The sequence below is a fragment of the Saccopteryx bilineata genome, chromosome 5 (assembly GCF_036850765.1).
Source record: "Saccopteryx bilineata isolate mSacBil1 chromosome 5, mSacBil1_pri_phased_curated, whole genome shotgun sequence".
Classification (NCBI taxonomy): domain Eukaryota; kingdom Metazoa; phylum Chordata; class Mammalia; order Chiroptera; family Emballonuridae; genus Saccopteryx; species Saccopteryx bilineata.
The window spans coordinates 220,227,660-220,253,714 of NC_089494.1; the positions used below are offsets into that span (position 1 = coordinate 220,227,660).

General features: G+C 33.3%; 1 protein-coding gene across 5 annotated transcripts in view; it reads right to left on the reverse strand.

The window, feature by feature from the left end:
• ADGRL3 (adhesion G protein-coupled receptor L3) overlaps positions 1-26,055 on the reverse strand; it is an 870,179-nt gene that overhangs the window by 52,568 nt on the left and 791,556 nt on the right. For all 5 annotated transcript variants that reach the window (XM_066233208.1, XM_066233205.1, XM_066233207.1 and 2 more), the window contains 2 exons: positions 23,201-23,267; positions 20,830-20,921 (listed from right to left, as the gene is read on the reverse strand). In XM_066233208.1, coding sequence (XP_066089305.1) covers positions 20,830-20,921; positions 23,201-23,267 — 159 coding nt within the window. The remainder of the gene's footprint in view (positions 1-20,829; positions 20,922-23,200; positions 23,268-26,055) is intronic.

Genomic DNA, 26,055 nt, shown 5'->3' on the forward strand with positions numbered 1-26,055 from the left:
AATTTAGCAGTTTTCACTGGCTATTGTGTAGATCAGACAGTTGTGTCAGTCAATAAGAAAGATTGCAATTTCATGTCAACTTATAGTTAGATATAGGCTTGGATATAAGTAGTATCCAATGGGATGCGAAAATAAGTGAATTGTGACATTTCGGGGTCTTGCCAATTAAATAATTAAAATTATGCTTCCCTTGGCAACATTTTCCTTCTCTTCTGCTGGGTAAAAGTGACAGTAGAGCCTATAAATTAAAGCTGTTTATTGACATGGAGCTGCCATATTAAACTTAGACCACCTACTTTTAGATTCCTATATAATAAGTTTAAGTCACTATATTTATAATATTTTTACAGTAGGTTAGTCTATGTATAAGTAATTAGTTAATTAATTTTTAATTGATGGTATTGGAATGACACTGGTTAACATATGATACAGGTTTCAGGTGCCCAATTCTACAGCACATCTTTGTACGCTGTATTTTGTGTTCACCACCCCCAAGTCAAGTCTTCATCCATCACCATTTATCCCACCTCTACCTTTGTGTAATAATTAATAAAGCATTTAAATTTATCTTTTAGCTATAAAAATTCCCAGTTTGTATTGAATATACAAAAATTATGCTAATGGCAAAGAACCATTCATTAATATTACTTCCACAATGACATAAATATCAGAAATGGTTCAAAATCTAGAGCTGACTAAATATTATCTATAAAATGTCAGTGTCTCCCATCATTTTGTCAGATATTCTACCTGCTTAAAGAATCTACCTTTAAGTTGTCTTTCTACCGAATCCAGATTAAATTGACTATAATGCTGCTACCAGTTATGCTAGCAAAGCCACACACTCTTATTTTAATTCTAAGAAACCTATCTATAAAGCTAAAAGCTATATAATTTTCATTCTGATTTACCATTACAGGTTGATAGAAACAAAAACTCACTGTAGGATGTATGACTAAATCAATTTTACTGCAGCTTTTTTTAAGATTTTATAAAATATGAACACAAAGGCCTAAAATACTCTTGGCAGATGTTGACACATTGTTACCTCATAATTTATAACAGGTGACTTGTACATACAATTTTGAAGGAAAAAGTAATAAAAACAGGCCTTTTTAAAGTAAATATAGTTTTCTTTTGCCAAACAGTTTATTCTTACTCACATCTATAATTAATTAAGTTTATTTAAAAATTAGTCATATAATTATCTTTACATTTTTAATTGAATTTATTGGGGTAACACTGGTTCACAAAACCATATAGCAGGGGTCGGGAACCTATGGCTCGCGAGCCAGATGTGGCTCTTTTGATGGCTGCATCTGGCTCGCAGACAAATCTTTAATTAAAAAAAATAATAACATTAAAAATATAAAACATCCTCATGTATTACAGTCCATTCATTTCCTACTGCTCATGAACGCTTATGTTCATGGTTGCGGGTGGCTGGAGCCAATCACAGCTGTCCTCCGGGACAACACCAAATTTTTATTGGATAATGCGTAAGGTACACAGGTCATTGTATGGCTCTCATGGAATTACATTTTAAAATATGTGGCATTCATGGCTCTCTCAGCCAAAAAGGTTCCCGACCCCTGCAATATAGGTTTCAAGTGTGCAACTCAAAACATCATCAGCACACTGTATCATGCACCTATCACCCCAAGTAAAGATCTTTCTATCCCCATTTTACCCCCTTTGTCCAATTTCACCCACTCCTCACCTCCCTCTCCCTCTGGCTCCCTCTGTTGTCTGTATGTATATGTGTGTGTGTGAATATGTATGTGTGTGTGTGTGTATAAAATGTTTATGTGTGTGTGTTTAACTAATCCTTTCATATTCTTTCATCCAAACCCCAACCTGCCTCCCCTGTGACAGCTGTCAGTCTGTTTCATATATCTGTGTCTCTGTTTCTATTTTGTTTGTCAGTTTATTTTGTTCATTAGATGCCACATATAATTGAGATCTTCTGGTATTTGTCTTTCTTTGACTGGCTTATTTCACTTAGCATAATAATCTCTAGGTCTATTCAAACTGTTGTAAAAGGTAAGATTTCCTTTTTATTTTATGGCTAAGTAGTATTCCCTTGTGTAAATGTACCATATCTTTTAATCCACTCATCAACTGATGGGCAGTTGAAAATATTATGAACAGCCATATGCCAATAAATTGGACAACCTGGGAAAAATGAATAAATTCCTAGAAACATACACTCTTTCAAAACCGAATCAGCAAGAATCAGAAAACATGAATAGACCAATTACAACTAATGAAATTGAAGCAGTAATCAAAAACCTTTCAGCAAACAAAAGTCTTGGACTACATGACATCACAGGTAAATTCTACCAATCATTCAAAAAAGAACAGACACTTTCCTTTTCAAACTATTCCAAAAAATAAAGAGGAGAAACTTCCAAACTCTTTTTATGAGGCCACCATTATCTTAATTCTACAACTAGATAAAAACACTACAAAGAAAGAAAATTGTAAGGTCAATATCCCTCGTGAATATAGATGCTAAAATCCTCAACAAAATATTAGTAAACTGGATCCAGCAATACATTAAAAATATCATACAAATTTACATTATGATCTCATCTAATCCAAACAAACCATAAAACTAGGTACAATTATTAATTCCACTGTTCAAAGAAAAAATACCATAACCAGATTAGAAATGAGGAAGTAAAACATATAATTATCTTTAAAGTGATCATTAGATTCAAAATTAAAATATTTATGGATCTATATATAGATAATAATTATGCATATATTTATATATTCTATAACAATTAAAAAAAGTGGGTTATGAAAATCTAGGCTCATGGAAGCAAAGCTCAAAATACATCTTCAAGAAGTTGATTTGTTGAGCAAAATATTGTCTTAAAAGTTAATGCTATGTGCCCTGGCCAGTTGGCTCAGTGGTAGAGTTTCTGCCCAGTGTGTGGAACTCAGGTTTGATTTCTGGTCAGGGCATACAGGAGAAGCGACCATCTGTTTCTCCACTACTCCCTCCATCTTTTTCTCTCTCTCTTCCCCTCTAGCAGCCATGGCTTGAATGGTTCAAGTAAAGTTGGCCATGGGGCTGAGGATGGTTCCATGCCTTGCCTCAGGTGCTAAAATAGCTCTGTTGCCATTGCCAAGCAATGGAACAGCGGCCCACACAGGCAAAGTATCTGCTGGTAAGGGCTTGCCAGATGGATCCCGGTCGGGATGTATGCAGGAGTCTGTCTCTGCCTCCCAGCCTCTCATTTAATAAAAAAAGAAAGTTAAGGGAATGATGTAAATACTCACAATATAGTATATCAATATAGATAGATGATTGGATAGAATCAAGTTAATTATAAAATATGCATTCTCTGACTTCAAGAGCTCAAAATAAAATGTTTTATCTATAATATCAAGGAGATAAATTCTTTTAAATGTTTTAAAACTTTCTCTTATTATGTTTTTCTTCTATTATATTTAGATAGTGTATTTTCTTTTTAAATAATGAGATAGAGAAGGTTTGGTTTGAAAAAAGATGAAGTGATAAGAAACATATTTGATCATTTAATCTCCAAGCCAAAAGATCTGGTCATTGATATGTCACAACAGGTAAAGGAAAATGAATGGTTTAGGTAGAATTGTTGATCCCATCAACTTCAAGATTAATACATTCTGAGATCCTCTGTAATTGGAGAGTTAGCCTGGCTGGTGTTGAGTGAAATGTATATTTAATAGCAGGATACAGAGCTGAGCTGTCATAATATATATCCTGATTAGCATACAAATATTTTCAGGTTCAATGTGTAGCTGAATTCACTTTTCCTGGTATAAAGCTAATTATATCAAAAGAATAAAGACCTTTTCCTTATATTTGGTTTGGGTTACCATAGGAATGAAGAAGGTAATGTGGGTGAACCTCTCAAGAAAAAATTACTTTTTATTCTTCAAGGAAAGAGAAAAAGTAATAAATACTTCTGTATCTTTATATTGAGTGGGCTTTTCCTTTTTCCCTCAATCAACAGTAAGGTTCGCAACCTCCTGAGGACTAAAAGGATTCAGTTATTCTTTTTTTTTTTTTTTTTTTTTGGTGAGAGAGACAGATAGATAGGGACAGACAGAAAAGGAGAGAGGTGAGAAGCACCAACTCTTTGTTGTGGCAAATTAGTTGTTCATTGATTGCTTTCTCATATGTACCTTGATGTGGGGGGGCTATAGCAGACTGAGTAACCCCTTGCTCAAGCCAGTGACCTTGGGTTCAAGCTGTTGAGCTGTGCACAAACCAGATAAGCCCATGCTCAAGCCAGTGACCTCGGGGCCTTGAACCTGGGTCCTCTGCTCTATCCACTGCACCACCACCTGGTCAGGTGGATTCTGTTATTCTAAAAGGAGTTAGCAGCAACTCAGTGAATAGATTTCACTTGCAAGTCATCTCGAAGACCTTGCTTTGCCATACTACAAATCTAGGGGTCCCCAGACTTTAACACTGTAAGAGTAAAGATAAGGCTCTTTTAGTATTGCAGTGCTCACAGAAGATATGAAACAATGGAAAGAGGAAGGAAAAAAAGACCCCTTATACTAATACTCTAGCCACAGATTTTAGCAGGCAATGGAGGATAATTTAAATGGAATGTCATTCAAGTTTTAAATGGGTCAGGCATTTACTAACCAGATAGACTGGCAAAGTAGCAACATCTAAGATAGTATTAAGACATTTACTACCCAGTGTTAAGAAATATTTAAGAGATTATTGCTATAAGAGTATTGATTAAAGAAAATCAAAATAATTTATGTTTTCACCACACTATGAGAAAAATGTTTAATCAATTAGTAACATAGTAGAAATCCTGACTGCTTTATATTCCTTTCAAATGTATATTATTGAAACCATACCACCCTAAAATTACATTATTATTTCTAGTCTCTCTCTTTTTCACCACTATAAAAAGATTAAAAGGAAAAGTCATTTAGAATGTAATTTAATATTTTTGAGAAATATATGAATTATGTTTTACTATGGTAATATGTTTAAATCACTGAGTACTAAATATATTAAAATTTTTTATAAAAATATAAAAGTCATAAAATGAATGTAAAATTACAAACAACAAAGAAGATGATTATATTTTAACTCTGGATATTATTGATATTAAATATTACTATTAAAGGCTATCTATATTGCTATGTTTTGTTCATATAAAATTTATTAACAAGAGAATAAAATAAAGCAAATACATTAAATAAATGGCTTAAAATATATTATAAACATGTTCATTCCCATGCTTTAATGTTCTGATAATAATATTGTAGATTTGAGAGCACATACCAATATTAAATTTTTAATCACAGATTTTACACTGCTGATGAATTGAATGTCTAAAATTAGGTAGAATTAGGTATAATAAATCAGTATCAATAAATATAAAATCTTAAGTCAGTTCAACAGATAAAATTTTAATTATATTATCCCGACAACTCAATGTTATTCAAAATTTTATAACTCAATATAATATAGTTAAAGAATTAATTTATACATTAAAAAGGTATCAATTATAAGAATGAATAATGAATTATTATATTGTACATAGACAGCTACAAACTTATTATAATTTAGTATCATCATCTATTATAAAAGTGAGTTGGTGGGTTTCATTAAAATAAAAGTTTAGAGTCTTATGTTGCAAGCACATAACATCACTGTATGAGTATTATATTAATATATAAAAGGAAGCTTATCACAGTGACTAGATGCTTGGGTTTCTGAATTAGCCTGTCTGAGTTTGACTGTCAGCTGAGTGTTTTACTAATTCTGCAACCGTGGGATAATTATTTAACCTCTCTGAGCCTCGAGTTCCTCATCTGTGAAATGGGGAGAAATACAGGACTTTCTTCATAGAGCTCTTGTGTTTATTTTAAAAAACAGCTTGGCATTTTGTATTTCTTTTTTTTTCTTTTTAGTGAAAGAAAGAGAAAGAGAGAGATAGAGAGACAGAAAGGGAAAGAGATGAGAAGCATCAACTCATAATTGTGACACATTAGTTGTTCATTGATTGCTTTCTAATATGTGCCTTGACCAGGGGGCTACAACCAAGCCAGTGACCCCTTGCTCAAGCCAGTGACCTTGGGCTGATGTCTTATCCACTGAACCATTGCGTCGTCAGGCTGCATTTTGTATTTATTTCAAATATATTTTATATTAGTGAGACCATACAATCCTAAAGTTACATGATTAATTTGCATTCTCTTTTCTTTAGCTGCTATAAGAAGATTAAAAGAAAAAGAACTTTCTTTAAAAATAAGCAAATACACAAAAATGTAATAAACAAGGTACTATATAAATATTTATACTATATAAATATTTACACTATATAAATAACATATAAGTACTATATAAATTATTATAATTAATGTTTTATATTGACCTTCTGACTTCAAAAAAGGGACTACAGGGGAAAATACAAACACAGTGTTATATTAGGTTTCTTTTTTACTTTCTTTTTTTGTTTTTTGTTTTTTTATATGTTTCTGAAGTGAGAAGCAGGGAGGCAGAGAGACAGACTACCACATGCGCCCAATGGGGATTCACCTGGCATGCCCACTAGGGGGTGATGATCTGCCCATCTGGGGTATTGCAACTGAAGCCATTCTAGCACCTGAGGCAGAGGTCATGGAGCCATCCTCAGTGCCTGAGCCAACTTGGCTCCAATGGAGCCTTGGCTGCGGGAGGGGAAGAGAGAGAGAGAGAGAAAAGAGGGGGAATGGCGGAGAAGCAGATAGGTGCTTCTCTTGTGTGCCCAGGCCGGGAATTGAACCCGAGACATCCACACACCTGGCTGACACTCTACCACTGAGCCAACTGGCTAGGGCCTTAGGTTTCTTTTTAAGTATTTAAAAAATTCATATACATATATTTTTTTCTCTTTTTTTTTTTTTTCTGAAGCTGGAAACGGGGAGAGACAGTCAGACAGACTCCTGCATGCGCCTGACCAGGATCCACCCGGCACGCCCACCAAGGGCGATGCCCTGCCCCTCCGGGGGGTCGCTCTGCCGAGACCAGAGCCACTCTAGCGCCTGGGGCAGAGGCCAAGGAGCCATCCCCAGCGCCCGGGCCATCTCTGCTCCAATGGAGCCTTGGCTGCAGGAGGGGAAGAGAGAGACAGAGAGGAAGGAGGGGGGCGGAGAAGCAAATGGGCACTTCTCCTATGTGCACCGGCCGGGAATCGAACCTGGGTCCCCCGCACGCCAGGCTGATGCTCTACCACTGAGCCAACCGGCCAGGGCCTAAAAATTCATATATTAAGTATAAGTCCTAAGAGAAAGAGGAAGTCACTGCCTGTCTCTGAAATTATCTTTAATACTTATTGTAAGGTTGGTAGATAATGGGGAAAGGTCAGGCCCGGGAACTTTGGCTGGGAGCACCCACAACCAAGCAGGCCAAAAGAAACTTCCCAGGAACCCGTTGGAAAAAAGTGACTGTCTGCCAGCCAGTGAAATTTCACCACCTCATATTAGCTCAACTACCCTTGGGACCCTTTAAATATCTCCCACGCAGGTCACCACTTGCGACTTCCCTGGCCTCCATCTTTCCTCGGGGCCAGGGAACCTCGCCGGGTGGGATGCACGCTCTGTACTCAATAAAGCCTTTTACTATTCCACACTTCATGGCTCTGACCCCTTCCTTCCTTCTCGGTGGGGAAAAATACCTTACACTTATATTTTAAAAGTCTCAATTTATACATGTTTCATTTTAGGATTTCTTAAAGCTTAGTAAAAGCTATGAATGTATACATTCTCAGTTGAAATGGAGTACATCCAGATTCCTAATGAATATTAAAATAGAAACCCAGATTCTCTGGATTACATGAGAAATCTAAATTTAATTCATAAATACACTATCTCCTCAGTATCAAAAAGCCCAGTAAGTTACTGCAATGTTTCACTAAAGATAATAATTAGACCATAAAGTAAGGGAGGGAAAGGACAAACTCACACAGGAAATGTTCATTAAAATTCACTGTGAGATATATGTTCTAAAATTGAACTTCATTAATATATTTTATTATTTTTTGAAAATGTGAAAACTTGAATAGGAAAGATGAGATAATTGACTGTATGTCTATACAAAGAGAAATTTTTTTCAAGAGTTTTTGTCTTATAATAAAACAAAGCCATGGCTTCAGTCACTAACATTTCAAGATCAGTAGTATCATATATTAGCAATAAATTGACATATTTATTTATTGATATTTATAATTAAAATAACAATGTTTCCTGGCTCACTATCAACAGGCCAATATTTTTTAGAATTACACTGAGTTGCAATTACACTGACTCTTTATAACATATGACTACAGGGCTGATAAACTGTGGTCTTTTCAATGCTGGGAGTTGACATACTTTAAAAAATATATTCTTTAAAGGTTTATTTTTTCAACTTAGAAGATCCACAAACGTTTACGTTAAAAAAATAAGTTAGGAAATTAATAACTTTTTTATGCTTTTGCCAAATGTGCTTTGATAGGTTGAATTGCTGTTATACTCTTTCTCATACCATATGGTATCATCACCTCTCGTTTCAACAATTTTCAACAGAAACATTCATCATATCCCATCTGTGAATAAACACCTTATTCTAAACGGCTTGTGAGAATAACTATAACATTAAAAACCATGACTGAGTATTTAAAACATGTCTGTATTTACTAAAGATTCCAATAAATGAAATCAAGAGAGGCAATGAAACACAATCGGAACCGGACAGCCCTAGCTGACTCACCTCCAAAGTGAATGAAGTAATCTCACTAGCATTTGTTTTGGAGTTGAATGGAACCAAGGAAAAATAGTCTACAGCTCCTAGGTTATCAATTTGTAGGAACCACTAAAGAGAGCTCTGAATTCTTGAATCTATCATTCATATGGAACAGTAAAAGTCCACTGTAAGAAAATCACCCTGCATAGATAGTGAACAAAAGCCAATTAGTTGGACAGTGAGTAGGCCTAATTAATGACTCAAGATCTCTATTTCAAGTTTGTTTTCAATACAGAAGCCCTGTGAGGTAATGTTGTTCCTAATTAAATTTGTTACTACAGTATTAAATGTATCTTAAAATTATGTCAATGAAAAAAATTAAGAAATGTTATAGAAAATTTTGTTTATATATAAAAAGCTCTAAATAGCAAAATAGGAAATCTTAACTCAATCACATTTTAGGCCAAAAGGTAGCCTCAAGAAAGTACTAAGAATCAATAACAAATCAGAATGTATTCTCTCATGAAAATAAAATTAAATTAGAAATCAAAAATAAAATATGCATATATATATATTTATATATCTGCTGCTACATCCCAAAAAGGTCTCCAGCCCCAAAACATTTTACAAATATAATTTTTAATATTCAAGTAACAAATAATTCTTTTCTCATACAGGTTAGGACTAAATAGAAAAGAAGAAAAACAATTTATGAGACTGCTGCAACTTGCCAGGTAAGTATAGATTAAGTGAATGAAAAATAAATTATAATTATATTTTCCTTAAGAACTTAGTAAAAATCCCATATAAGGTGCTAAACAGCAAAATACATTGGTACATAAATATCATGACTAAGATTTATTATATAATGGCAAGAAATTATGTATATTAGAAAAACTTTAACAAGTGATTCTGAAATTTATGTGAACGGATAGTAAGTCCATGAGTGTAATGTAACTTCATAAGAGACACTCAGAATGGAAGGACTTACTTGACCACAAATTAAACATGTTCTGGTAACAATATGGTAATAGTGAAGGAACAAAGTGTACGTCCATGGAACAGATGAGAGGGCACAGAAATAGATATGGGATTGCTTGGCAGCACAATTTTGGGGGAAAAGGACAGATTATTTAGCAAACAATGTTGGAAATATGGCTCATTATACAAAGAAAACAAAATGTCTTCTAAAGAGATTAATGATCTTAATGTAAATTGTAAAATTCTAAGGCAAATAAAATGTAAGAAATAAAAATAAATCAAGGAAAAATAATTTTTCTACTCCTAGTTTAAGAAGCTTTCTGTTACAAGACCTCAAAGGCATATACCAGAGGGAAATGTTATGTTGATTATTTAAATTCATGTATTTCTCTTTAACAAAGAAAATATCAATAGAAACATGACATTTGGGGAGAAGATATAATGCAATGGCAAAAGCATTCAAATTGATTATTAGAAAGTAAAAGAAAAAATACAGAAAAAATAACAGAAAATAAAAACATTTTTAAAAGATAGAAAATCTACTAGAAATAAATGGGAATAATTTTACCAGCAGAGGTCCTGTGAGTATTAACTGAGATGTTGCATATTTGCTCTTTCATTATATTGCATTATGAAATGTACTGAATGAGAGAGATCTTGCAAGTTTAGAAACCATTTCACAGCTAATCAAACATTTGATAAATTGAAAGAATGCAGAAAAATCAGAGAACTGCATCAACAATGACTATTATAGAGAAATTCCATCATTTTTTATTTATATCTTGATAATATATTAATTATCTACTAATGTCAGTTCTTGTGCTGATAAATTTTTATTTTTTATGCTCATGGTTTGTTTTCTTTAATCACATAATTAAAAAGTGTTAAAATATAATTTTAGACTACCAATCTAAGTTCAGAATTGAAAGGAGTTTTGCACATTGAAGTGTCTGATATAAAATAGCAACTTTCCATATTATTTTAGAATGCAGACTCAAATAGCACATTGTATAATAGTGTCAGGGCTTTTGAAGACAGACCTTTTAAAAATACATAATTATATATAGTGGAAAAATTCAGCAACAACTGGCACTCAGCTAAGAGAAAATTAGATTAGGAAATATTCAAGGGTGGATTGAGCAGTTCAAGACACCTAACATACCAATATACTGTCTGCACTTTTTAATTACAAATCCAGTAATTTAATACATAGTCTTTTATGTAAAGTAACAATGACTTAACTTACATGCTTATAAAGATTTTTATATGAAGGAAAAATATTTTATAACAAAGTAACACTTCTGTTCACTCCTAGTAGAATGAGAAAGTTGAAGTCTGAAATGTATTACTTTTTTGTTGTTTTTACTTAAAGTATTCATTGCCTTGGAATTAGGGGAAAATGGTATGTATCCAGAGTAAGTTAAGTTTTTTAGTTCATTTGAATCAATGATGATCTTTTTATTACCTTTAATCATAGAGTGCTTTAGTTTACTGAATTGGAATATAACGCGAGCTATGGTTCTCAGTAAGATCTATGTATCTTGGTATTGTCTAGAATTTGTGGAGAATATGTATGTATCTTAGGCAGTGTGTAAATAGTGCTGTCACCCATCCAGATGACTTTTCCATAGCTACTGGGTAGAACTCTATTGACCAAGCTGATAATTGACTATGAGAAGATAGTAAGTAATGAATTTGGACAACAAAAATGGCTACAGGCTATTCTTTCCATTTATTCTAACAGTTCTTTGTATATTTCTCTCTTTTATATTCACCTTTCTATTTTACTTATTGACTTTATTAGGGTGGCACTACTCAATATAAATATACAGGTTTCAAGTTCCCAATTATACAGCACATCTCTCTACACCATATTGTGTGTTCACCCATCTAAATCAAGTCTTTGTCCATCCCCATTTATTCCCCCTTTCCTTCCTTCACCTCCCCTCTCCTGGCAATCACCACCCTGTTGTCTGTGGCTATGATTTTAGTTTTGTCCTTTTTTGCTCTATCCATCCACCTTTCTCTCTCAGTCCCCCTGCCCCTCCAGATAGCTGTTAGTCTGTTCTTTATGTATGAGTTTGTCTATATTTTGCTCGTTAGTTCATTAGATTCCACATATCAGTAAAATCACATACCTGTCTTTTTCTGACTCGCTGATTTCACTTAGCATAATGACCCCCAGATCCATCCATGCTGTCACAAAAGGTAATTTTCTTCTTTTTTATAGCTGTGTAGTATTCCATTGTGTAAATATACCACAGCATTTTTATACATATATTTACTAGTGGGTATTCGGTCTTTGTATATCTCTTCATCGAAACCAACTTTCCACCATTTTCGTTTTCTCCTAAAAACTCCACCCTGTCCTTTGAATTCACAATTCAACATCAACAAATTCCCCTACATCCTAAAATTTAACCTTGGTCTCTCTGTCACCTTCATGTTCAAAATTAAAATTTCCTCTGCTGATGGTGCTTTCCATGAAGGTTATACTCTGGTATAGGCAATCCTGGGCTATGACAAGATAGGTTCTGTAGGTTTGTTGTTAAGTTGAATTTGTATGTAAGTTGGAACAGTACATTTATCTATCAAATGTAACTTAGACAGATGTTTGTCTTAACATAGTATTTATTTTTTTGTGCATATAAAATTTAAACATTTTCAAACTTGCAGAACTGCTTATCTTGTTTATAACTTGGGGACTGCCAGTATTGATTCTCTTAACAACCTTCAGGAGGTAGAAGTATCATTGACAAGTTACAACTTACCCTTTCTCAAAAATCCAGCTCCCTTGAGGTTCCTGCCATCAGCTTTTATTTTTGTGATCTACTAACATCGCTAGACTTTCTGGTCTTCTGTCTATTTTTCACTATCTATCGCCCCAATTAAGTTCCTCCTTTTCTCCTTGGCCAGCCTAGATCCTATGACCTCTTTCTTACACCCCCTTTCCCCTTTAATGACTTGAAAAAAATGTCCAACAATCCTGGATATGTGAACCTTGTTCAATAATACTACACAACCATGATTACTGAAGACATTCTAAATTCATGACAACAAATTTCTAATGGCACTTAGTAATGTCTGACAAGCTAACTCTACTTCCCTACATATCATATACTCCCCCCCATTCTCTATAACAATTATATCACATATTCCTTCAATTCCAAACCACTTTCTTAGCCAAAACCCCTTAACTGAATATTACCTCTTATTTCCTTAAACAATTAGAAACAATATGACAGTTGTAAATGTATTAGTGTGCTGTCCAGAGCTCACAATCCTTTGTACCGCTCTTGACGTCATTCCTCCAGAGGCTCTAGGCTCAGCTGCTACAGGCTTGTCCCTGTGACATACCAATGATTGTCCTTGAGCACTTGAGCTGCCCTGGCCATGTAGCCACTCAATATCAAAATTAAATCAGATCAAATCAAATCTATACACTGTTCACTCCAAACTTAAATCTCCAGTTTTCACGCTTCCAACTGTCCATTCAACATTTATAATGCAATGTTTGGTAAGATTTTCACAGTTATGTTGCAATTTAACCCCCTTTGACCAACTTAATGTGTTTTTTTTCTAGTTTCCACATTTCAATAATAACTTCTCACCCTTCCAGTAATCCAAGCCAAAATCTTAAGAATTGTACTATGCCCCTTTCTCTTATAGTCTATGTGAAACTAATTAGCAAATTCTGTAAGTTCTATCTTCAAAATATATCCAAAATTTTAGCACTTCTCATTTATTAAGTACATTAATGAATTATTAAAGGCTAAAAATAAAAGTTCATAAATTAAAAATTAAATAAAATATGTAAATTATATGAAACAAATGTTATTTAGTTACAATTATTTTAAATTTCTCCTACTCTTATGAAAATTACAAATTATCATTTTGGGGATAAAAAACTAGTCTTATAAATAGTTTATATTAATTCTGCTGTTGTTTGTTCAATTACTTTAGAAATGTTGGGTTCATAAAAATTTCTGATTTTCAAGCTTTCTCAAAGTCTGTTTGTATTTTATGTAGCATATAAAGAAATCCGAGTCCAAGCAATATACATAGAATGAAGGAGTTGCTAATATTTTTATTATAAAAAAAGTTTTTCTCTTAGGTATTGTTTTAGCCTTTCTCAATCTTAGACTAAAATTGATTCCCCTAAATTTGATATAAACCTGATTATGTTAGGAAAAACTGAAACCATTATTTGATCTCAAGGTATAATGCATAGCAATACAATGTGCCTGTATGGTCATTCTTTAAACTTGTTTTCACAAATGTAGCTCACAATGTACAAAGCACACCGAGTACAGTGATGTATAAAACACCTGGTTCCTAGAAGACTCCATGAGGATTTGAATGCATTAAAAAAAAAAGAAAGAAAAAAGAGATCAACCCTTTTCTATTTAAGAAAACTTAAAACTAGAGCCACAATGAGTTTTGCAACAATACTTGAAGAATACTCAGATTTGTGAATCAATGACTAATATTTATTTTCCAAAGAAGTGATTATTAAATGCTGAAATTAATCAGCAAAGGACTATTACTTTAAAAAAAATCTTAATTTGTGTGAAGCAAATCTAATGATGTCATAACACACAGAGCTCCAAAATGTGTTGTTTGGACTCGATTACATTTCAAATACACCTGGATCATTTAAGATAATGTTACAGCAACTTCCAGTGATGTTTACTCACAGACCAAGGAAAGGGAGGAAGAATGGAGAAAATGAGGTAAAAAAGAGATGATATGCATTTTCAGAATTTTCTTAAATATCATTTTATCATATTACATTGAATAAAATAAATCTGTTAGAGGTTCTCTTTCGAAGAACTGAAATGTTTGTGGTGTGTATGGGCATTGGGAAGTACAACAACAACAAAAAAGATTTGGAAAACACATCTTCAGAAAAGTGTGTTAATCTAAAAATCTTTTTACAAGAGAGGTGGCAGTTTTTCTTTTTTTTCTTTTTATTATATATATATTTTTTCTTAAGTGAGAAAGAATAAGGCAGAGACAGACTCCGGCATGCTCACTGGCTGGGATCCACCCAGAAAGACCCTACCAGGATGATGCTCTGACCATCTGGGGCCATTACTTCATTACTTGGTAACTGAGCTACTTTAGTGCCTAAGGCAAGGCCACGATACCGTCCTCAATGCCTGGGGCCAACTTGCTCCAACAAAGCCATGGCTGTGGGAGGAGAAGAGAGAGATAGAGAGAAAGGAGAGGGGGAGGGGTGAAGAAACAGATGGTCACTTCTCCTGTGTGCCTCACTGGGCACTGGGAATTGAGCCCAGATATCCACATGCTGGGCTGACACTGTACCACTGAGCCAACCAGTCAGGACCAAGTGGCAGTTTGTAAACACACCTCTAAATATTTCAAATAATTTGAAATCTGTGAAACTTTCATTTGCACTTAGATGTTTGATGGTAGAGGTAAACTATAATACAATTGAGGACAGATGTAAGCTATTTTTTTTTTAACTTACATGGCTTATATAAACTATATTGAGCTACTCTTTAAAAATGAAAATTTATATTTTATAATTTTATATTACTAGCTAATATATTGAAAAGAAGAATAAAATACTATAAGTATTTTCCTCAAAACTAATCCAGAAATCTTTGAAGTGGGTGATTATTTTTATTGAAATCAACTCAGAATTAGAACTATTGTTCTCATAAAGGTTCAAACTCATTTAAAGATATTTCTCTGACTACAGTATAAAGATAATATATTTTTAAAAGCAGATGATAGGTATATCAATATATTATAATAATAATATAATAATATAGACTATATTGATATAAAGTAGAAGAATTAAAGCATTAAAGTATTCTTGTGAGATTGTTGCACTTTTCATAATTATATCAATTTGCTTTTCTGCCTTCAAATTTATAGAACCCTACTACCTTTAACTCTATAGTGGACTAATCTACTACTAGTCAAGCTGAATGTAATTCTGACTTAACTATTACTCCCAATATTTATAAACAGTCCTCAAAATATATAAATTTACCTTCTAGAGGAACAGACTAAGTTATTATGGAGACTGGTAAGGTAAAACATCTTCTATTAGTCCCTGAAGCTATTCAGAAGCCTTCGTAGATTTCTTTACATATGGTGGTTATGTAACCAAGTTCACTAAGGACATTTCTTTTTTTTTTTTTCCTTCAGAACAAGCTACAGAACTTGGTATTTATTAATCAAATGAGCACTTTTCTCCTGGAGCCAATTTTTCATAAGAGGATAAGTTCAGCCTTAATAAAAAAAAGTAATATGCCATGCAAATTCTTAATGATACCATATGGTAAACAAAGCCAGTCAAATTTTAATGGAATTTTGATGAGAGGCTGAACAAATTTCATGATAAAAAGCACAAAGAATCAAAGCAGCACTCTGTGGTTAAAAATAATGAAACCTTCCTGTATGGGCACTAAATTCTGTGCTGTATGCTTTACATATAAGATTGCATTTCTTGTAAAACTCTACTAAGTAGATACTATTCTCAATCCAGAGATACTGAGACTGAGTGCCAGGATGTGACTTTCAAGGTCAAAGAATTATTATAAGACTGAATAATAATTCAAACCCAAGTGTGTCTGACACTAAAGTTATTCTTCATCTCTACTGTCTTCCTTTAGCAATTATTGAGTCCAAGGAAGAAAGAAGGAAAGCAAAAGGTGTTTTCTTTTCATTTCTTTCTTTTTTTTTAATGTAATTAATTTTTTTTTTTTTGAGAGAGAGAGGCAAGAGTAAGAGAGACAAGAACATCGAGCTGTTCCAGTATGTGCCCTGACTGGAGAATCGAACAGGCAATCTCTGTACTCTGGGACGACACTCCAACCAACTGAGCTATCTAGCCAGGGCTTTGAAAGGTGTTTTTTTTAAATCATCTGATAATGTGTTTGCTAGCCCACCACTCAAGTAACACTAAATTAATGGAAGAAACCAGAAATAAAAAAAACCAAAACATACATAGGCCAAAATCAGAAGTCTGGAAATAGAAGTCCATCTGTGGGAAAGGGCAAAGCGGAGACAGGAAATGAGAGCCTAGTAGATCCTTGACCCTCCATATAGACACAATTTTCTTTCTTAGCCCTATAAGCCTTTATGATTACTTTTTATTCTTCAATGTACTTGTAATGTTATTAATTATATTTTCCAATAGTGGACCTAGTTGATAACTGAAGAAATTTCCATTTTTCTTTTGCAGGTCAATGTTAAGACTGCTCTAAATGCTGCTCAAGAATTAAAGCTTTATATATCATAACACTTCTGTGATACCATAAGTTAATTTTGTGCTGGTAACAAGTAAGTCATTGTTTTATTCATATTTGGATACATATTTTCAAAAGTAGGTTAGATTTTTGCTATGATTTCTATAGCTCCAATTTCAACTTGTAGGAAATTCAACCAAACGACTCTTTGATCAGGAGCAGAGGCAGGTGCAAAGATCAAAGGGTTGGAATTACTTTATTTCCCCAATTATAATTACCTATTTTGATGAAAAAGAGACAAAGGACAAACAAGCAAACAGCAAGGAAAAATATATTGTTTAATTTTAATCACTTTTTTAGTGAAATTTAAAAACCGACATACCTCATTTCCTCTTTAATTATATTATGTAATTCACTCAATTTGTTTATTTTCCCCCCCAGTGTATAGCATTAGTATAGTAATGAGCAAGCCAAATGAATGTTCTATACTTAACATCAAAATGTGTTTATTATAATGACAGTGAAGTAAATTTGGAATTAAAACGTAATTCAATTATTTTTTTTAAATGATAATTAAATTAGTTACGGTAAATTGGAGTCAGCCAGGCATAGTGTTAGGGAAGAGACCATCAGTAGAAACACAGCAGGGATAAAACATGAAGCCAAAGACTACACATCTAGAACGTCCAGAGGAGCACATTGTTTAAAAAGAGGCTGAAGAAAGAAAGGGGCAACCAGTTCAGGAAGCTTAGTGAGCTGCGGTAGAAGGTCTAGACTTTTGTGTAAGAGTAACAGGAAGCCATTGAAAAGTTTTACCCAAGAGAATTGCATGATAATGTTTAAACAATTCAAGAGATCTCTCTAGCTGATGAAGGCAGGGGCAAAGATCAACATGGGGAAAGAATTTAGGAGACCACTGCAGTGGCTCTGTAGAAGTTGTTGGTGGCCTAAAAGGAACCGGTGGCAGTGAGTTAGGGAGAAGCAAACACATTTTAGGTATAGGGGATTTCTAGGGGTGAAAGAACATATATAATAAAATCAACTGACTTGATAAATGAAGGAATTAAGTTAGAGAGATGACAACTTCTAGAAGGCCTTATATTATATTCTTTTCTCTTAATAAACTAAACAAAGTGTTCTTATTCACTACTTTAAAAAACTATCGAAAGCAAAAGCAAGTAAACATTTTTAACTTTTATGCCTTCTCTCATGTAGTCAAAAAAAGACTTTCCAAATAAGTAATGTTTCTACCTTTAAAATAAATATTCCCGCATCATTCATATCATTTAAAAATCCAAATCCTTGTTCTTGTTAAAATATTTAAATGCTAGATTTTGTGTTTTGCTTAATGTTCAAAATAATTACTCCCTTTCTTAAATTTTTTCCTTTTCAATTATGTCCCACTGATTTCTTTATAAGCACTTCTTAAATAGTTAATATATTTTAAATATAATAAAACATCCTTCAGATTCTAGAAGTTTTAAGAAATGTTTTTTTTTTATTATCTCTCTTCAGTGGTCCCCTCTATACTGTGGTTGACCATCTTTCTTACTTCACAGAGAATAATAGGCAAAAATCCCTCAATTTCCTGCCCTCACCTGGTTCCACTAACATATCTTCATCACACCTATTATTTATTTTGTCTCATCTCAGCAGTAAAGGGTCCTTTTTCCCAGCTTCTGGTAATTCTGGAAGCGTTCTTTATGAAATCTAAAGGAGTGGAATTACTCTACCACTGCTCTGGTTCTCATTCCCTGCAATTCCTCAGATCACAACTGTAACAACAATATTTCAAACCACTCTATTCTTGGTTCTTTCCCATTAATATATCTATATTCATGTTTCTTCCATCTTAAAACCACCTTCTCTCCCCCTTCTAACAAAGTACCCAATTATTGACTTTTTAAAGAGCATCATCAAAGGCTGTTTATATTCCTCTGCTTATTTGATGTTTGAGTATGTTACATTATTATGCTCATTTTAAACAGGGTAGTAAGGTTCAGGAAAGCTAAATAAACTTTCCAAAGTTTCTAAATTATGAAGTAGTTTAGACAGAATTCTAATCAAGATAGTCTTACTTAAGGCTTTACTTGGAAACCTAAAGCTTGGTGCCATCAATGCCACTAAATGTAATTATTTCTTTTTGTATGTTTACTTTTCTAAACTGTAATATCATAAAGATTTGATCCATATTACCTAAAGAAATGCATATGAATAATGAAAGAACAACATGATCTTTTAAAACATGTGAATGCACTAAGTACATGACCTTTTTCTGATTTTAACTTGTTTGAAGACATTACATAATTATCAATGTATTATTTGCTTTTTTTATGGTAGTACTTTAAAAACATAACATAAATAAGTATTACTGGTATATTCTTTTATACTACAGAAAAATAGATACAAAGATATAATTTATACTAAAGTAAGTAAAAAGTACTATATGATAAAGAAAGCATTTTATTCAATTTACCCAACTTCAATTTATCAGGATCATATAGTCCAAGGAATTAACACTACAGTTTAGAAGGGGAGTCTATTTGCACATAAATCAACAATATAATGACTATTATCTCAACTAAGTGATATTAAGACCTAGAAAAAACTGTTACTTGCTATAGATAATTCCTAGTTCATTCCATTTAGATAGATTATTGCTTCACCAAAATTAACCACTTAATGTCAATGCACTTCTGTCACTAAAGTCTTTAATGTATTAAATTAGTTAATTCTGTAAACATTCATTGAGGATCTAATATGGCCAAGGAATTATGATCAGGCTCAATGTAGAAAGATGGAAAATGAGTGACATAGCTGTTCTCTGAGGCAGTTCAAGGAGAATGTCGGTAGCACATGAAAGTCACAGGTGACCTCAGGAAACTTCTGAAAGTACATTTATTTAAATGCAAACATTTAACCAAGTTAACACACTGGCAAATTATATACAGATGCAATTAAATATATAACATATTAATGACTAAATTACATCTCAGCACGACTGTCTTTCTTAAATGTCATAGACTCTAAAAGAAAAAAAAAGATCAATTTTGGGGTTATATTGAGAAACCATATTGCTTTTCAGAAAATATAAATTAGCTTCTTTGTCAGTGTATCTAAAGGAAGTATTACTAGTGTGGAAAGTAAAGTGAATATTTTCATATCTCTGCCTGGCTAGGGTTTTCTGAACATAAACAAGTAGTCTTTGGTTTAAAAGACAAACCTGTAATGTTAAAAGATGACTAACTGAATAAATATGAGACATCTGGAGTGGTTTATTTCCCAGGAGGTAAAATGGTTAACATTTCAAAGGGGGGTGGGGTATAAAACTTGGAGCCATATATTTATATTCCAAAGGATTTACATCTGGAAGTTGAAGTTTCTCTTCCTCACTCAGGAGAAAATGAGGGTGGGCATGTGTATCACAGCTCCCATACAAATGCCCAGATTAATAAATAGGGAGCTCCTCTCTGTGGTCTAGAATCCCCCTTCTGGTACGTAAGAGGTCCCTTTCTGCCTCTCTCCACATTGCTCTGCAGGAGGACATGGAATGTTGGGAACTGATGTTCTTATTGCTCTAAGAAATAATAGTCTACCTGGATACAGAAACTTTGTACTTGCTTTCAGAACAAAATAAATAAATGTATATATTAAAATATTATCATGTTTTAAATCAGAGTTTAGGGAGGTTTCTTTGAAGACAGAACTTCATTATACTCATTTTTAGGAAGATCAGGTTACCTTAATAATCAATAAATTATCTTCTTCAGTCAAGACAACACAGTGATTTTAGCAATTTGTCATAAGATTTCAATACAATTAAAAGTAGGAATAGTTTAGTGTATCAAAGTAAGGCAGCCTAAAAAAAAAAGGAAAAGAAAAATCACTTACTTGATATTATCAAGACAGCCCGATTCAGGTTTCAGAATGGCAGTATGATGAAACATTTTATATAAAGCAATCCCAAGGAAGATTACATTAAGCTGGAATGTAAAAGGTACTGTTATGGAGCGTAACTGGAGTAGAGAAAAAGTAAGTCTATTCAACATAACAGATGAGTTGTCCTGGGAAATTAGCTCTTACTACACTTTTAAAGGAATTGGATCATAGATGATTGCCTAGACTTTAAGTAAAGGCAAGAAGCCAATTTGGGGAATTGGAATACCAATGAGGTACAAAGCACTGTTATGCCAAGTACTCACAAATACTAAAATCAATCTATTTTTGAACCACCAGATCAAAAGGATTATAAAATTCTGGCTAAATTCTAATGTTAAAACAAACTAGGATTAGAGCAGAAGGAACCTCTAACGGGTTTCTTATATTACAGAAGTCAGAGAGAACATATGATTTAAAACAATACAACCCAAAAAGCTCCAGTGTAAATTCCATATACATATATATATATATATATATATATATATATATATTCACACACATATATATATATACCATATTGAAAACCACATGTCAAACTGCCTTTGATTGCCTGATTTGTTCATATATTCCAGAATTTGGGATTGGTGGGACTAGGAAAATCCAATTCTAAGTTCCACAGAAGTTCTCTTAATAATACAGGGTTGTGATCTTTTATCAAATTCTAAGTCTGAAAAATGAAAGTTTAAACAAAAATATTGGGTAGCCAGACAACATGACTTGAACCAAACCCATATGGTGGGAGAATCTGATTTGAATAGACATAAAGCTCTTTATATCTTTATTTTATTTGTTTTTACTTTTCTTATTTTATTTTTCTATTAAAATATGACTGTTTAGTTCCAGGTGACAGCATCATCCCCAATGTATTGGTTGATATGTTTGATTTGTGGCAACTACTAATTTCCCACTACAGATAATTATAAAATGTGTAATACATGTACCACATTACCTTTAGAAAATCTGAAAAATGTCTGAATTTTAAAACACACCTGGCCCAAAGGACTTCAGAAAATGAATTGAAAACCTATACCTGATTCCAAATAAAGACTTTTTTTTTCAAAGAACAGATAACAAGTTTTTATTTTAAATTCTTGTTTGTAACTGATACTAACAATTCTATCTAAATAAAGATTGAGAATTCATATTTGAAATCAAGATATTATGCATCTAAAAAAACCAGAAATAAGTATGACTCCAGAATGTTTGTTTGTGGCATTTTTTCATGAAATTATCTTAAATTTTAAAGTTTTCAAGATTTATATAAGAAAAAAAACAAAACTATAAGGAATAATAAGCTATTTTGCCACTTTTTCAATTTCTGGTTGCATTCATAATTCAAATTATTCAAATAAAGAAGAATGGAAAGCCTGACCAGGCAGTGGAGCAGTGAATAGAGTGTCAGACTGGGACATAGAGGACCCAGGTTCAAAACCCTGAGGTCATCAGCTTGAGCATGGGCTCACCAGCTTGAGCATGGGGTTGCTGGCTTGAGTGTGGTACCATAGACATGACATCATGTTTGCTGGCTTGAGTCCAAGGTCGCTGGCTTCAGCAAGGGGTCTCTCACTCTGCTGCAGCCCCTTGCTCAAGGCACATATGAGAAAGCAATCAATGAACATCTAAGGAGCTACAATGAAGAATTGATACTTCTCATCTTTCTCCCTTCCTGCCTGTTCTTATTTGTCCCTCTCTCTGTCTCTGTCACGAAAGAAAAAAAGAAAGAAAGAAAGAAAGAAAGAAAGAAAGAAAGAAAGAAAGAAAGAAAGAAAAAGATGGAAGGAAGGAAGGGAGGGAAGGAGGGAGGAAGGGAGGGAGAGAGGGAGGGAGGGGAGAAAGAGAGGAAGGAAGGAAGGAAGGAAGGAAGGAAGGAAGGAAGGAAGGAAGGAAGGAAGGAAGGAAGGAAGGAAGGAAGGGGAAAGAAAGAAGAAAGAAAGAAAGAAAGAAAGAAAGAAAGAAAGAAAGAAAGAAAGAAAGAAAGAAAGAAAGAAAGAAAGGATGAAAACATAATAATGATGGCCAAACTTAAAGTCATCACTATTTAAAAACCTATAGAACCAAGGGGATTGTTAGATTAGGGTCCTCAGAAGCCATAGTAGAGCATAAACTTGCAAATACATGTTTTCTTATCCCAATGGTTTTGAACAAGTATTTTACAAATATAAAAGTAGACTATAATGTCTGTCTAACTGCTTTAGTTATGTAGGGTCACCTAAGTACAGGCTTTCCCCAAATTAATCTATGTAAATGAAAAACAGTCAGTACAGGTATAGTGAAAGTTTTATTTCTTGACCTGGAAAACACATAGTTAATTAGGCTCTCTTACCATAATTATCAAGGTCGCTGGTCCTATAAAACTCCAAATGAAGTAGGTGTCAAGTCGGAGCCAACATCTGCAATGAAACACAAGGGAGAGAAGGCATTCAAGGACTGGGTATGGGACATACATCAAGAGTGAGCCAGTGACAGAGAAGAATGTGAGCTGCAAAGCATTCCACTGGGAGACAGGAAATATTACATTGCTTGTTCATTTAAATGCTGAATTACGTGCCCAATTTCTGACAGCACTATTGATGGAGTAAGATAATTACCCCTGGAGGAAGCAGGAAAAATGGCACTGGGCCTATTTGCTAAGGCCTTTTGTCTGTCATAGAAACCTTAAAAAAAAAGAAAAAGAAAGAAAGAAAAAGCCATACACACAGCCATTAAACCGAGTAACTTTAAGCTATCCTTTCCTCTCCAATTATGGTGCTACATAACCTGTCTATCAGCTGTCAGGCAAAGTGACATTTCCCTGTCAAGAAGATCTCAGGAAATTCTGTACAAAGAAGAAATAAATTTGGTATCAGAAGACTGAAGTTTAATTAGGTTGGGCAGCCAACCTTTGAGAGTCTCGAGTCTTAAAAAGTGCATTGTTACTGCTAGTGCTTCTGGGGTTGCAAATGATCCTTAGCATCTCATGAAGTTGATTCATGACCCAAAAGTAAATTATTAATCACTTAATTTCAGTTACATTTAATACTCCCCCAATTCTTAAAGCCTCTGGGAAATTACATTTTCATTTTTTGGGATGACAGGAAGACAAAATGGAAGTGACTACTTATGAGAAAGATTAATGTAAATTTTGAACAAATTACATTTGATGTTAAAAACCATATCTTGAATTATTTGGCATTTTGCTATATCTGAGGCATAATTTAAAACTAAAACATCTCCAGTTAAAGCTATCCAAGAGTGGTTTGCTAAGTGGTTTAAAATTGCACATTTGTAGTATGCAAATATAGTGTGTTTTTTCTAAAAATGTTATTTTAGTCTCAGGAATAATGGAATTCTAGAAAAGCTCTGAAGAAAGGAATTCATAAATATCCATCAATAGAAAAATAAGTAAATAAAATACTTTCAATTCCTATGATGTAATGTTACAAAGCAGTTAAAAGATAGAAGCAAATATTATTAGAATAAATCATAACACATTTAAGTGAAAAAGTAACATGAATAATTTATACCACATACCTTTGAAGCATATATATATATATACACACATACCTAAAGTAATACACTTTTGACAGATATCTATATGTATGTAATTTTTTTAATCAAAAGTGGGAAAAATAACCAAACTCATTTAGTAGTTGCCTCTCACATGAGAATAGGATTAGGAGTGGACTAAAGGGGGTGTAGCCATATGTTTTATTTTAATAATTCCTGAAAGCAATGTGCCAAAATACTAACAGTTTTAACATCTGAGTTATTGAGATAATGATGGTTATGTATTTTTTAAACTTTTCTGTAACTTTAAAATTTATAAAAGGTTCAAAGCTGGATTTTTAGGCAAAAATGTCCAAATTCCCTGAAAAAATCTATTTCAAAACAAAATATGGCTGCCTTCTATTAAGTTAAATATATGTAAACTAATTATAACAAATATAATTTTGAGCTCTAATAAGAACTGACTACAATTTCATGTTTTTATACAGAAAGATAATTTTTATATATTCAAAATAGACATAATAATCCTATTGCAAAAACAAGTACTATTATATTAGAGAAATAATCAATACTTAACCCTTTAGCCATTAGTTTCTTTGAGTAATTGTTTTTCTTTTTTTTTTTTTCAAATAAGTTAAGTTATGATAAAGAAGAGTGTGGTACTTCCAAGAAGTGGAAACAAACCAGAGAACTTAAGGTTGAAATATGAAGACTGTCTTCTAGTTTGTTACCACCCTAATAAAGGTGTGTATGGCCAGAAGGGAGATCAGAGCAGGGAAAATATTCATGGGTCTCTATAAGTTTTCAATAGAGACCAGAGTTTCCCTTCAAGATCAGAACAGTAAAGGAAAAGCATAAAAAAGCATGGACATTATTCCCCATTAGAAAATACACACGTGAATGTTGCTGAAAGTATAACCTGATAAAATAATAATAACACATTTAAGAAGGAATGGCAATAGAACAGCCCCTGTCCTTTGTAGGTCAAACATGTTTTTAGACCTAATCTGGAAACTAAAACACATTTTCAGCAAATGTTTTTTTAAAGGAAAATGTGTCAAGAAAATGGTATTCTGCAGTTTAAAGACTTCTTAAAAAATAATTTTAATTACATGATTACAGTGCCTTGGCCTACGTAGGGGATTTCAAATTATAAATCACATCACAAATGTTTTGCTCAAGTAATGTAAATCTTAATAAAATCATTAAATTTTAGTGTTATAATGCTTTACTTTCTGAAAACAGTCACTGCTTAGCAAATGTGTTATTTGGAAATTAATATGCTTTTGGCATAGTGATCTCTACATGTGAAAGTGAAATCACTTTAGAAGTTATTATTGTTATTCTTTAGGAAAATTCTTCAACATCTATTTGCTACAATAGATTTAAATCCCCTTTGGAATTAAGCAGTGAAAGAAGCAATATGAAACACTTAAAATGTACTGAGTAAATCATCCAGCCCTGATAGCTGCCTGGGCTTGACTATCTTCTAAAAGGCAGTGTGGCAAGGATCCCTTTCCTAATTTGATTGCCATATGGCCACACCTGCTGTTGTTTTTGGCCACATGCTGGCTTTCTCAAAGCTTTCTGTATTTCCTCTCTTTCCCATTAACTACCTTAAAACTTTGCATGATTCTTTCCCTGAGTTCTCTGTGTGGATGTTAAAACAATTGACTCTTGCTTGAAGGTGAA